The sequence below is a fragment of the Equus przewalskii genome, chromosome 23, assembly GCF_037783145.1.
Source record: "Equus przewalskii isolate Varuska chromosome 23, EquPr2, whole genome shotgun sequence".
NCBI lineage: Eukaryota > Metazoa > Chordata > Mammalia > Perissodactyla > Equidae > Equus > Equus przewalskii.
The window spans coordinates 15,965,881-15,980,191 of record NC_091853.1 but is presented as its reverse complement, the minus strand read 5'-3'; the positions used below and the strand labels follow the sequence as shown (position 1 = coordinate 15,980,191).

The 14,311-nt window shown below is 47.1% G+C and overlaps 1 protein-coding gene across 8 annotated transcripts in view; it reads left to right on the top strand.

Annotated features, from left to right (window-relative positions):
- RGS8 (regulator of G protein signaling 8) overlaps nt 1–14,267 on the top strand; it is a 50,995-nt gene extending 36,728 nt beyond the window's left edge. For all 8 annotated transcript variants that reach the window (XM_070591594.1, XM_070591592.1, XM_070591591.1 and 5 more), the window contains 2 exons: nt 7,467–7,633; nt 8,911–14,267. In XM_070591594.1, the coding sequence (XP_070447695.1) occupies nt 7,467–7,633; nt 8,911–9,093 (350 nt within the window). In that variant the 3' untranslated portion in view covers nt 9,094–14,267. The remainder of the gene's footprint in view (nt 1–7,466; nt 7,634–8,910) is intronic.
- The last annotated feature ends 44 nt before the right edge of the window (nt 14,268–14,311 follow it).

Below are 14,311 nucleotides of genomic sequence, written 5' to 3'. Positions count from 1 at the left end.
CAGGCAGAGGAAGCACAGCTAATGCAAAGCAGGTCACTGAGAGATGCCAGTGGGTGCTGATGAACTTTCGGAGATAAACCAGCATCTTGCATCTTAACCAACTGCAGTTTACGGACAAGCAGAAGGGGAGGAGAGAGTCCTGGCGGAGACAAAGAGAAAGATGGAAGGAGGAGTGAGAAGGGACAGATGACAGGAAAAGGGAGAGCGTCAAGGAAAGATGCTGAGGAGTCAGGGAGTGGACCAGAGGAAAGGTTTGCTGGGAAGGGGTGGGAGGTGATAGAAGGAGGACAGGCTGTAGATGGAAAGAAGACCTCCCGCTGGCTCTGGCTCCATACAATTCCTTTGCTTGGTCGCATAAGCAGAAAACGTGGGCCAGGTGGGGGACAAGTGGTCTGTACACAGAAGCCCGCTGTGGCCATCTGCTCTGGGGAAGGGGAGGGGCTCCTGCAGCCGTAGGGAGCCTCCCCCCACTGCTCACTTCCATTGTTCCCCGGTGAAGTTTCTCTTTGCACAGTGACCCTCCACCCCTGCTTTGCTCAGAGCCGGCCCTGGGAAAACGAAAGAGCGGGGGAGATGAGGTTGGGGCTGAGAGGGGCTGGTGAGCAGAGGAGGAGGGCTGCGGCCAGTGCAGTCTGTGCAGGGCTCTGTGAGCTTCTCCAGCATCTTTGCCGCAATCTGTTCTCTAGACGCTACTGCTTCTCTAGATGCTACTGCTTCTCAGTTCCAGATCCTCCCAGGTCTTTCTCCCCTCCTTCCCCATCTCTCCTCAAGCTCTTCCTATGAAATCCCCGGCAAATTTCAAATGCCATATTTTGCTTTGGTTCCCTTCTGACTCTCTCAGAAGCCCGCCCTAGGAATGCAGGCATCCACACTTTGGATTGAGGCTGCCTGAAGGAGCACGGCATGTTTACATGGTCACCCAGCCATGCCTTGTTACAGTGTCCCGGCCTGGTTGGGGAATGTGCCTGCCTGGTCTTTGAGGGGACGCTTAGGGTGGGTATCGTGCTGCAAGAAAGAAGAGAGTTTATGCAGATTCCAGGTTATTCGTGGTATTTAGTGGTCAGTTGTCACCACAAAGATGGTGATGGCAGGTGTCTGTGGGAGAATATCCAGTTCTGTGAGCCAAATGGCGCTTTTGCTCTGCTTTGGCACACTTTCAGCATGATTTCAGTCTAATTTGGGGTTATTGTCCATCCCTCCTTTGGAGGAAGTGAAAATGTGGAGCGCATCAATGATCACCAGAGGAGAGACAGGCAGAGGGGCTCTGAAGTCACGCAGATGTGTGTATAAATCCACTCCACCTGTTACCAGGCAACTGATTACAGACATTTAACTTAAACTCTCCAAGATGCGAAGACTTGAGCTTTGAGATGTTAAGGCACTTTTCCAAGGTTGCGCAAGAGTCAAACCCAGGGCATCTAACTTCAGAACCTCTGCCTGGATAATAGGGTGGATGTAAGGATTAAGTGAGTTGACATATGTAGATTGGACAACACAGAACTTGGCCTGTTTTATGATGATGGTGATGATGTTGAGGAGGAGGAGGATGGAAAACAATCGACTAAGAGTTGTGTCAGGCATGTCTAAGCTGCAATAGGGGTGCAGAGCAGAGTGCTAATTCTACCTGGGAGAGTTCATCGGATCCAACCCCCTCACTTTCCAGATGAGGATGCTGAGTTTGAATGTGTTGTCCAGGGTCACAGAGCTAATTCTGGGCCTGACTCTGATCAGAACCAGTGCTTCTGACTGAGACAGTGGTGCAGCCCCTCCAGGGGGATAGGCAGGGTTTGGCAGGCTGCTGCAGTGAAGCTGCCAGATAATCTCGAGCTGAGTATGAGTTCACTACACGTTTTTCTCCAAATTTCCATCAGTGTCTGCTGCTTTCAGTGTCAGTGAGTTGAATCCTGCTGCCCATGCCCATCCTGGTCTCTCTGCTGTTCTTCTACTCTCAGATACTCCTCTGCTTTCCTCTGTGACTTTTTAATTTTCTCCCCACTTCATCTGTTGCCATCAGTCCTGGAAATGCTGTCAGTAGTGTTACTAGTGACCTCCTTGTCGTGTGCTGCAGTGGCACTCCCCTCCCCTCCAGCCGTCACTGGAGCAGGCATCCCTTGGGCCTCACCGTTGTACAGAGCTGGAGACTGGACCACTGATCACATAAGAATGCTGGATTGCAGTCTGTCATCCTTGCCATTTGCTAACCATGTGACCTTTGGCAAGTTACTTAACTTCTCTAAGTTTCATTTTTCTCCACTTTAAAATGGTGAAAATATCAGGACCTATGCTATAGATTTGCTATGAGGAGGAAATGTCATAAGATTCATGAAGCATTTGGCCCAAAGCGAGTGCTTGATAAGCACTTGCGGTGGTTATTTTGAAAATTTCATCTCTAACTTCAATTTTTTTTTACTTCCTGCTTGCCTTTTCTTTCTTCTATGTCCCAACTGCTGGTTTGTAAATCCTTACTGTCCTCCAGGGTCAAGGTTCATTTGCCAGCCTGGATAGTTCTCTCTTTAAATGATGGACATACCCCAAACGAAAAGTTCTTGCTTCCTTCGTGGAGCATCGTAACCCTCTCCGGGAACTGAAATCTAGGTCTTCACAATTGTTTGCCTGTTTTCTACCAGGTTCCTATTCATTTTTCCAAAGTAGCTGCTCCAAACCGTTTCCATTCTCTTAGGTGTCCACACTGCACTGGCAATTATTCAATTAATTATTTTTAATATTGCTTCATGTCTGTTACACTGCACTAGTTTACGAGCTCTATGAGGTGGCGACTATCGGACTTGTTCGTACCATTTCCCCCAAACCTAGCACATGGAGACAGACCCCCTGCGTAGGGACTTCACCCCAAATTAATAATGAAGACCCAGGCTGTTCAACTTGATGCATCTCAAATATGTCGCTTCCCCGACCATTTCTCTCTATCTCCATCCATCTCCCTCTCTTTCCCTACTTTTGACTTTAAGGAAGTCAAGTTCTTCAATTTCTTCTTGATCCTTCTCCTTCTGCAGAATTTCCCTTTACCAGAAACTATTCTTTCGCCCATTTAATCTCTTTCTTGCCTTTCCCTTCTGCCTGCAAACACACCTGGAAAGATCCTGCTGTGGAGTCATATGGACCTGGTAGGGAAACTTGGCTCTTCTTGCCAGCTGTGGAGCTGGGAAATTTAGTCCACTTCTGTAAGTTTTAGTTTCTTCCTGTGGAAAACGAGAGTGATGCTGTCTATGGATCAGTGTTGTTGTGAAAAAAATTTAGGCTAGTGTTTGTAAAATCTCCAGCAAAAAGCATGGTATATAGTGAATAAATAAAACTCCCTTCCCCAAATCCTAAATAAACAAATAAAAATAAAACCCTAGGTTCTACTACCTTCTCCAGCTAATACCAGATAGGAACTCTATCAGTTTCCTGTACCCAAGCTAGAAACTTCCCTGCATCCACACGCAACCTCTCCCCTTCCTCTCCATCATGATGCTGTTCTCAAGCTTACTACTTCTACTTTCCTAGAGGCAACATTTTATCAATTAAACTCCTTCTTTCCTTTAACTTCAACTCCTCCTGCTCCACAAGTCTTTTCTGACCAGATCAGTATTTAAATATACCCAAGGCTTTCTTACAAAAAACCCATCACACACACACACACACACACACACACACACCATCTCTTTCCTGACCTCCTGTTTCCTTCCAGCTATGCTGTCTGATTTCCCTACTCCCTTTCTTGCAGGAGACGTCTGAATTAACTGTTTCTACTTCCTCCCCTCTCGTTCACCGCTCTATTTACCACTTGTGGCTCGGGCACCCATCACATCACTAAAACTGTTCTTGCCAATGGTTGCTGAATCCTGTCACTGAATCTAATGACCACTTCTCAGACCGTATCTAGCTTGACCTGTGGGTAGCACTGGACACAGTGACCACCTCCTCCTCCCTGAAATGTTCGCTTCCCTGGTCTTTTGGAGCGCTGTGCTATCCTTCCATCTCCCTGGCTCTTTCACAGGCCTCTTGGTGTATGCCTATCCTATAAGTAGTCTCAATGATTTTTAGCATTATGTGGTGATTATTAAACACTGGTCTACTACGCTATTTCTAGTTACTCAAATAAACTTTAATTCTGCTCATGCGCTTCCCCTGTCCTGTGATTCTCTTCTCTGTTCCCCTTTCTCCTCTCACTTAGCTGCCTTCTCCTCAACTTCACATCTTGGCTTAGAATCTACTTCCTCTTGCAGGTCATCCCTTTCCTCCTCAGGTCTGGCTCAGGCATCCCTCTGGGTACTTCCACAGCAACCTATGCTTTCCCTATCTTATCATGTATCATATATACCGCAATTACCATAATTATGTTTTCTTGGCTCAAATCACTCTTTCACTGCAAGTTCTGTGACAGCTTAACTGTGCCTGTTTTTTGTGCCCACACACCTAGCAAAATGCCTGGGTTACATGATGGGTGAATGAATGAATGAATGAATGGAGATGGCATTATTGCTGTGTTGGTTGGGAGTTAGCACACCTTGTATTTTTTTAATGCTACGTATTCTTACTTGTGTGACTCAGTCAAGCCACTTCTCTAAGCATCAGTTTCCTCATCCATAAAATGGGGGTAAGTAAAGCACTTTGCAGGCGTTCTTTCTTTTATTCCACACAAAGCCCCAACAAAGCTGAGACTGAGATGAAATGAGATAATGTCTGTACCTTGTCAGCACGTCTCCTGAGCAGGGTTACCTCCACCAGTACCATCGAGGAAGGCAGGAAGGTAATTTTCTCTATCTGTAACAAGATTCAGCCAGCTCACAAGCACTTGGTTTTGCTTGATGAAAAGGAAAACAAAATGTAAACCAAACAATGAACTTAACCTTTCCCATTCAAGGAATCTAGTCTCTTCTGGTTTAAAAACAACTGGCTCTTCTAGTCAGTTTGCATTTGTTCTTTTAGATAAATGCGCAGTGTTTTAGTGGCCTCCCCTGACCCTTTTCTTCCCACACGCTGACTACAGTGGAAAGGCAGCAGGGGAGGGCTTCTGGCCTGTGGTCCTCAGGTTTTTCCTGTGTCCCCTGAGAGTGTCCATGGCTCTTGTCACATGTGGACCCATCATTGCTCAGAGGCCACCTATCTGAACCAGCTCCCCTTGGCTCTCACAGGCACTGAGTCTCCTCAGAGGCTTCCACAGCTCCAGATGGTTTTCCATGCGGCCTCTGCCTGCAACCTCTGCTGCAGTGGTGCATGCTAGCTCTCAAATCTGAGTTGCCTTGGAGCCTGTGGAAACTTCTGGATCTCCTCTGTGAGAACTGGGAGGAGACAAAGTGTGGCAAAAAGAGCATTCACAAGGGATTTTATGATCTGTTCTCGGATGTGTCCCAAGACTTGGAACAGTACTTTGTATGTTAGTAGTTTAAAAAAATTGTTGGGGGGCTGGCCTGGTGGCGCAGTGGTTGAGTTCACACGTTCTGCTTCAGCGGCCCAGGGTTTGCTGGTTCAGATCCCGGGTGAGGACCTACACACTGCTTATCAAGCCATGCTGTGGCAGGCGTCTCACATATAGAGGAAGATGGGCATGGATGTTGGCTCAGGGCCAGTCTTCCTCAGCAAAAAGAGGAGGATTGGTGGCAGATGTGAGCTCAGGGCTAATCTTATTCTTCAAAAAAATTGTTGAATTGAATGAATGGTTCTCAGGCCATCTCTTTGCCTGATCAGTGCCATGTCACTGTTTTGTGCTCACTTTGATTCTCAATTTATCTTGAGTTTCTACTCCCTCCTTTTGGGGTTTTGAACCCAATGTAGGAATAAGGGTGAGTGGGGCCCTGAGCAGACCTCTCATATGAGTCTAAACTAAACTCCACCTCCTTCCTTGCCTGGCACAGGCACAATTTTATTTCCATCCTGCTGATGGAAAACAACCTTATGTTATATTCTGCTTTCTCCATACTCCTTGTCTTAGAATTGGTGACCATATGTCCTGCTTTTTGCCTGTGGTGGTCATAGTTTATGCCCATCGTCCCCATGTAGAGAACAGAAATGCCCCCTTCACTCTCAAAAATGTCCTGCCTTGGGTGATAAATTTCATAGCCACCCCTGTTTTTGTTAAATACTTTAAGCTCAGGCCTCCAAACTTAGATTTCTTCATGATTTCAAGTTTAGCTTTGGGAGTTCCATCAAAATTCTTTTCTCTCTCAAGTTCCTGGCTCTTGCAATGACAAGTCTTGGCTTTTATGACTATTGGTGTAGGGTAGGGATTAAAACGCCTACTTTCAGAAACAAAGATTTCCACAATGACTTTGTAATTAGGAGAAATAAAAATATTTCAGGAAAGTAAAAATAAACATTTAAATATGTCAACAGCATGGCCACCAATCCATGGAACGATCCTGGACAGGGCCTGTCCTGCTGCATATTGGTGGACCTCAGAAGCTCAGGTGATCCCATGACCCAGAATTAAGAACTGTTAACACATTGCCCTTCTAATGAATTCTAGAAAAGAAATAAAACATTATAGCCAGAGTCATTTTTAACCAATGCAGTCACTTCTTTATTCTAGACTTCATCTGCCCTTCCTCTGAGGACAGTCTTTAGAAAGCTACAGCTCTTATTTGATTAGAGGAGAGTGCGTTAAGGGTTAAGATAATTTATAAAAAATATTTTCAAATAAAAACATTAACCGAATGCATAGGCTATCAAGGAATGTTGTTTTCCTTTCCAAATCTGTGTGGTAACCCTGCTTATCTTATTCCCACTGGAAGCTCTGTTTGGCAATGTGCATGACATTGATTAATAAAAATTAAAGGGTATGTGCATCGTTAAATCATTTGGTAGAAAAATTATAATTAATCTTAATTAAAACATATAATTCGATAGGCAAACTCTTTTAAAATAAAGGATCCATGGAATAAACCATTAAAATAGGGGGTTTCAAAGGTTTTTCAAAAGAGGCTGGGAGTCCCATCCATGTAGAGAACGGCGTCACTGACTGAATTTCACTAGCGTGTTTCCTTTCAGACATTTTTCTGGTAGTAGTGAAGGATTTGCCTGGAGGCATTCACACCCCTACTAGTTTGTTGTGTAACAGATTGTTTTTCCAGGGTGGTTGACTTGGATTAGGGTAGGGAATGGATTACATGTATTGCTTTGGCCTAACTAGAAACAAAGGCTCACCAGTAGATTCAGGGGGCAGCCAACTCTGCATTAGCGGACAGGCAGTGACAACTGAGGGCTGATTAACAGTGACCAGGCCTTCCCATAGTCATTATTACTGTGGCTTCCTAAACTTTTCTCCCTCCTATCACAATGATCCTTGAACAAGGAGCATGGCTTGACTCTGAGGGTACCTGTGCGTTTAGGAGGACAGAATCTTCACGAGGATGGGGAGGAGCAGTGAAGGTTCGACCATCAGGGCCACCTTTCTTTCTTCTCTAGTTCTTGAGCTTAAGCCTCTTCCTATCTTTCTTCCTCTCCACCTCCCTCCACATCCACAGATGGGGTGGCTGCATTTCGCGCCTTCTTGAAGACGGAGTTCAGCGAGGAGAACCTGGAGTTCTGGTTGGCCTGCGAGGAGTTCAAGAAGACCAGGTCAACAGCAAAACTGGTCTCCAAGGCCCATAGGATCTTCGAGGAGTTTGTGGACGTGCAGGCTCCGAGGGAGGTGTGTTGGTGGTGGCGAGCGTTTTGTCAGACCTCTATCTGTGGCTCCTGGCTCACATCTCTCTTCTCATGGGGGTTCAAGTCACGCTTGGTGGGGACTTTCTTCTGAACTGAGCCTCACTACGCTGATGGCTCTTGATGAAAAAGGGATCATTTTTAAGGTGCAGAGCCCAGGGCTTCTATAAAAGGAGCTCTATTAGGGGTGTTTTAGCTGTCTGTCAGTGAAATGTGCCAGCAGGAACTATGTTTTTACAGGGATTCTGCAAGGATAGATGCCATTGAATCCAAGTTAGTTTTCCTAGTGGAAGGCACCACAGCTTAGTGGAATGAGCACCCAGTTTGGAATCTTGTTCCAATCTCAGCTCCACCGCTTACTAGTTGCATGATCTTAGTCAAGTTACCTAGCCTCTCTGAATCACATTTTCCCCAGTGTAAAAGGGTATAATATCACCTATCTTTCAAGACTACTCTAGCATTAGGGGCAAAGCACCTATTTGATATTTGTCACTGCTTATTAATGAGTAATTGCAGCCATTTATATTATTTTAAGATAACTTATTACAATTATTTATAATAATGAAATGAATTTCTATGTACTGCTGTTCTGAGTTATAAAACAGAATTTTACTTGGAGGGTTTTATAGCAGAAAAATATTTGCTGTCTATGAGTTTAGGTGCATTACATACCTACAACTCTTCAATTGCACTTTGACTCGAGATGCAAGAGGTCTTTAGCCAGTGGCCGGATGCTGTAGGCTCCTTATAATGCTGGTTGGAACAAAGATGTACATTCTAACCATCGTCTCTCTCCCTGGGGTATTTATTTTCTTAGCAGTTAAGAAATGGCAAGAGGACAAGCTTACCTTAGGGAACCCACATTAATACTTGTCTCCACTCTAACTCTTCGCCTGACATTGTGAAGACCCCTGGGTTAGGAGTTAAGTGATTCGGGGTTTTGCCTTGGCTCTGTTATTGACATTCCATACTACTTTAGACCAGCTTTTTAGTATCTCTTTTCTTTGGTGTCCTTATCTATATAATCACGGCTGATAAAGAATAGTCCCATTCTTTATCATGGGATAAAGAATATCTGGTCTTCAGGCCTCATGGGATTCTTGCTGGGATGAAAAGGGATGACCTCCATGAAGCAGTTTGAAAAGCATGAATACCTTACATATATAAGATGCTGTCATTAATAATTCTTACATAGCTAGGACCAGCTGCCAGGCATCTTGGCTCTTGTGTGCCTGTGACCATGCTCTCTGTTTGTGTCTCCAGGTAAACATAGACTTCCAGACCCGAGAAGCCACAAGGAAGAACATGCAAGAGCCATCTCTGACTTGCTTTGACCAAGCCCAGGGAAAAGTACACAGCCTCATGGAGAAAGACTCTTACCCCAGGTTCCTGAGGTCCAAAATGTACTTAGATTTACTGTCCCAAAACCAGAGGAGGCTCAGTTAGACCTCAGATGGGGACTTCTGGAGATCACCGGCCTTCCCCTCCCCTTTGCTGCCAAGACCATATTCTAACATGAAGTGTCATAGGTGTTCAAAAACAGTGGTGTTTAGGTTGGGAGGCTGGGGGCGAGGAAGGGATGAAAGGCCAGTTCAAAGTATGATCCAGCCACAGAGCTTGGCCTCTACTCCATTTACCATGTTTGTGTTTTGGTTAGTGATAGCACCTTGTGGCTGTCACCCCTCTCTGGGGCAGCAGCTTGCCTTCCATAATGCCTTGGGTCATCTCCACTGAGAAGGCAGATTCGCTATGCTGGGCTAATCTGTAAATAATGCAAATGCAATTTCCACCTCTTCCACTCCTTCCTCAGTTAGGATTCCTGACTAGCTTGTCCTATACCCCTGTGAGGAATAGCTAGAGGACTCTGGCTCGTATTTATGACTGCTGTCACAATGTAATGGCCAGTCCCAGGTGCTGGGACCTCACAATTTAGGAAAGAGGTCTCTGGAATCCCAGGTTTCTGGCACTGTCATTGACAGGTGGCTTCTGGGCAAGGGGGCAAACTCCATGGAGTTGGCTGTTTCTTCCATTTCCCTAGGACCAGTGTGAAAAGCTGTAACCACTGCCCATCTTAGCCTAGGAAATTCACAAGACTCCCATACGCTTGCAGTTCCAGAAAGGATCTTGGGAGATGTCCTTCATGATTTCTGATGGAGCTGCTGTTAAGAAAGATACAGCTTGTAAATCTTCCTCAATTCTACCAAGAAGTTTTCCAGAAGTCAAATGACCAGGGAATGTAGTACCAGTAGACTTTTGTGCAAAGGGGCACCTTATAACCTTTCTGTTGCTTAATACATTCTCTGCCCTCGCCTCCCTGTGGCATCACACATCCCTGATCTCCTAAAATGGCAAACACCTTGGCAAAGGGAGATGAATTCCCATAGCATGGACAGCTCTCATGGTGCCTAACACTTTCCCTGTCTCTCCCCCTCCCCCCAGCCATGCAGGTCATGTAATTATGATGGGGGAGAATGGGAACTTAGGTTGTAACTCTCTTTCCAGCTTGCTTCCTGGGAGCATGCTCTCTTAGAAACGTCCCTTTCATGAGGGCCATTTTGGCTACTCAGCAACTTCCTTCTTGATCTCTGACCTTTTGGGATTGAACATGGAACAGAAGTGGGGCTAAGAAGATCACTGTGAACACCTCGTTGTGGAGAACCTTCCTAAAACGCTTTCATGGTATCCTGGGTCTGCTCTCTGAGAGGCGTCAGGAAACTCCTCTTTGGAAGATGAGTGAGATGCACAGAACCTACTCTAGCTGCCCAGGAAAAAGCTGACTTTGGCACAGGCTGCAGTGCCAAGGAGATGACTCTTCAGCAGAGAGACCAGAAAGTGGAAGAGGAGCCTGGAAGAGGCTGGCCTCCAGGTGGACTGAATCACAGAGAACATGGTGGAGGTATTGTTGGATAATTCTCAGCTGATAGATCTGGATTCACTGGAGATCTGGAAAACTTTCAGCTTGACTAAGTGAACAGCCCATGATTAGGCATAAGCTCTGGAGTGCAGGTGATTGAGAAGTGGGCTGCAGCATTCTCCTCTGGGGGCGATGGGCCTTTTATATATGTAGGGGTTCCAGTATTAGCATTCCCGTCCAGTAACTGCGTGAATCTCTTCTTTCCTTGGTTACAGCTAGACAAGGCCAAGAAGGCTCTTGAGTCCCACTAGTGTTGGGGTCCACTTTCCTGCCATGGCACACTGTATCTATGACTGAGGGTCCGTGTGTGTGTATGAACCGTCAAGGAGAGAGAGATCACGGGCCTCCTTAGCCCTCACACTGAAGAGACCAGTGCAATTTCATGTTCAAGAACTCTGAAGCCTCAGATGGGTGTTCCTAGTTAGATTGGGTAGTAGTCCCCTGCCCCGACTGGTAAAAAACCATCCTTAGCTAAAGCTGCCAGAATTAATTTAATGATCAAATTCTCGAACAGGGTATTTTAAACATTGTTTACACACGAAATGTGCATCTGCTGCCAACTCTACTGTCGAATATGAGGTGCATATAAATTGGAACAGCACAGAGTGATGGAAATATGAAATGTTCTAAGAGGGGCCTTTTTACCACTTCCACTGTCCCCAGGAGAAAAGTCTGAACAAGAGTGTTGTGCAGTGGCCTCATTTGGGGCCTAGAGTTCTTGCCAACCATTGGTGGACTGAAGGCTGCAGATGGTGGTGTCATGGTGCCTGGTGACTTCCTCCCACGATGGGGAGGTGTGAAGGACCAAGCCTGGGTATCCTGAATTTTGCCGTTAAGTGAGGGTATGTGGGCGAATGTCCGTGTGTAGAGGAATGTGATAGCTATATTTATGGTACTCCTGTGAAGTGTCTGTGTGTGCGTATATGTGTGTGTGAGAGTTGTGAGCATTAGACTAGCACACCACAGAGATAATCTTCCCCGGGGTGGAGCTTTCCTCACATCCGTTGTGTCCTGCTTCCCACAAAAGGCACCGAGTTCCCCACTCTGGTGCCTACCTTCAGGCACTTTGGTCATGCCAACCAGATTTTGGTCTGTGATGAATCAAAGAGAAATGTTTACAACATCTAGAGCAATATCCAAGCATACCTCATCCCTCATCTTCCACATCTCTCAGTCCTGCCCTCTCTCCCATTTCCTCTTCCACAAGCTCTCATCCGCCTTGTTAGGTGGGCACCCGCAGGGGCCACTTCTTCCATTTAACGTCTTCCTTTGCTCCTCGTGCCTGGCTTGCCTGTGGACTGCTTTCTGGGCTCCAGGCTTGCTTTGGGCGCGGGAACTTTGAAGGCCCAAGGCAAGCCAGGGCAGTGGGCAGGCAAAGCTGTGACTTATAGGACTGCTTTCCACCCCGCAAGAGGCCTTTCAGCCCTACTTGAGCGTTAGCCTGTTTGGGGGCTGGTGCGAGATTTCCTGTTGCCCTTGGCAAACCAAACAGAACACAATCAATGACAGCTATTCACAGCCCCGGCATCTCTGGGGTGAGGAAGGATCCTCTGAGCAGGATTTATTATTAAACTTGAGCATGCCCAGGGATCACATGGAAAGCCTGTTACACATGCTAATTCCCAAGTTCCACACCCAGAGATGCTGATCCAGCGGGACCCAGAAATCTGCATTTTTAATAAGCTCCTGGGTGCATAGTGCCCCATGGAATCGTACTTTGAAAAAAGATGGCCTAAAACAGTGGCTCTCACCCATGGCCGCTCATTGGAATCACCTGCGGGAGTTTTAAACGCGCCCCCCTCCCCCCCCCCCAAATGTCCAGGTCCCAGAACAACCTGGAGTTGAGACCCAAGGCATCAGTTTTTAAAGCTCCCCAGGGGATTCCAATGTACAGATGAGGGTGAGAAGCACAGGTGAGGCCTGAGGAGAGAGGAGGAACAGAGCTAAGCTGAAAACACAGATGTGTGGGCCAAGATGGCTGGAGCTGCCCAGATGCAAACAGGCACAAGGACCAGGAACCTGCCAGCCCTGAGTTTGACTCTTGGGGTGGCTGCCCCTTGTCCTCCCAGTCTGACTTGCTCCTCTGAGATACAAATGTTTCTGCCCCATGCATTGTTAGACAGCAGGTATGCCAGTAGTGGGGGCTGAAAGTGTACTTAGTTTAGAGAGGTCTGGCCATCCCTCCTGGGTCTCGTTCACAGTGCTTCCTCCAAGTTGGACTCCTGGGCTGTTTCACCTGTGTGTTTGTTCTCATATACTCTTGTGTTTGGCCATTTCATGTTAGGCTGTGCCTCTGTGCCCAAGGCCATGCAACATGGTAGTTGGAACTCAGGTAGTGGATGAAGGGTGTGTGGTCTTAATAACAGTGGTAGCACAACTTCCAAATTTCTTTTCTTTTCTTTTCCCTTTTTTAGTGAGGAAGATTGGCCCTGAGCTAACATCTGTGCCAATCTTCCTCTATTTTTTGTATGTAGGATACTAGGACACTGCCACAGCATAGTTTGATGAGTGGTGTGTAGGTCTGTTCCTGGGATCTGAACCTGTGAATCCCCGGCTGCCAAAGCGGAGTGTGTGAACTTAACTACTACACCACCGGGCTAGACCCCATTCCAAATTTGTTAATGGAGGGTGTCCCATCCTGGAACTATCAAGCTCTCTGAGGCTTTCTTTTCCAAGGCCACAGCGGGGTTTCGGTTCCTGCTCTAGGTTCTCATCATTCCCTCTTTGGTCTCAGCTGGACGGACAGCTGGAAAGTTTCTAGTTGATTTTACTCTCTGGTGCTCTCTCCAGAACTTGCTGCTCTGAATCAACCAAAACTGTGAAACGGTGTTCTGCCCGGGCTGCAGGCCCAGCGTCTGGGGGCGCGCCCTGGGCGCTTCTCCTCGGCAGGGCTGGGGTGGCTGGGTACTCCTGGCCCTGGACTGTGAGGGAAAGGCATGAACCCACTGTGCTGAGAAACAGGGGAGGGTGGGAATGGGAAAGACCGAAGAGAAAGGAGCAGGGCAGGAAGACAAGTAGCTAAGGTGGTGTCGGGTTCTCCATGAGCCAGAAAGGAGAGGTGGTAAGCGGCACGTTCACAGACAGGATGGTCTCCCGTCAACAAGAGTGCCCAGAACTCTCCCTACCCTGTCTATGCCCACTTCCAAGCAAGGCAGAGGAATTATGATTTTCCATCCAAGGCTGTCCTTCAACCGGCCAAGTGTCAGCCCCCTTTAAATCTGCATCCCTCCGGGTTAGAAGCAAGAGAGTGGCATTGAGAGCCTGTGCCACTTGGCACGAGATTGTGGAGGAAGAACCCAAGAGCAGAGATGTCTTCCTGTCCCTGTGGCCTCTCAAGACTCCACAAGATGCTGTGGACCAAGATGGGAGACTGCAGCCTGGAGCCATTGGCCTTCCCACGTTTGGGGCCCGGGTCCTCTCAATAAACTGTTCCCTTTCTGATTTTTACTCCCTTTGACCCTTCTGCTCCCTCCCTCTGCCAGGTATGGAAAAGGTGGCTGGCTCAGCGTGCACTCAAACCACGGCGGCGTTAGCTGAGTCCTGCGGCGTGCACAACAGATTTGTAGCAGCTCATCTGCCATATAAACTGCTTGGCTGATGGAGTCCTCATTGAGTTGTTTCATTACTGTGCAAAGTGGAATCATGTCATTCACCTTTACTCCAAACAAGGCTGTGAGAACATAATAAACAGAACCTGGACACGCTGCCCTTTGCTTTCTGCCCACGTTTCTGGCCGGCTGACTCTTTATG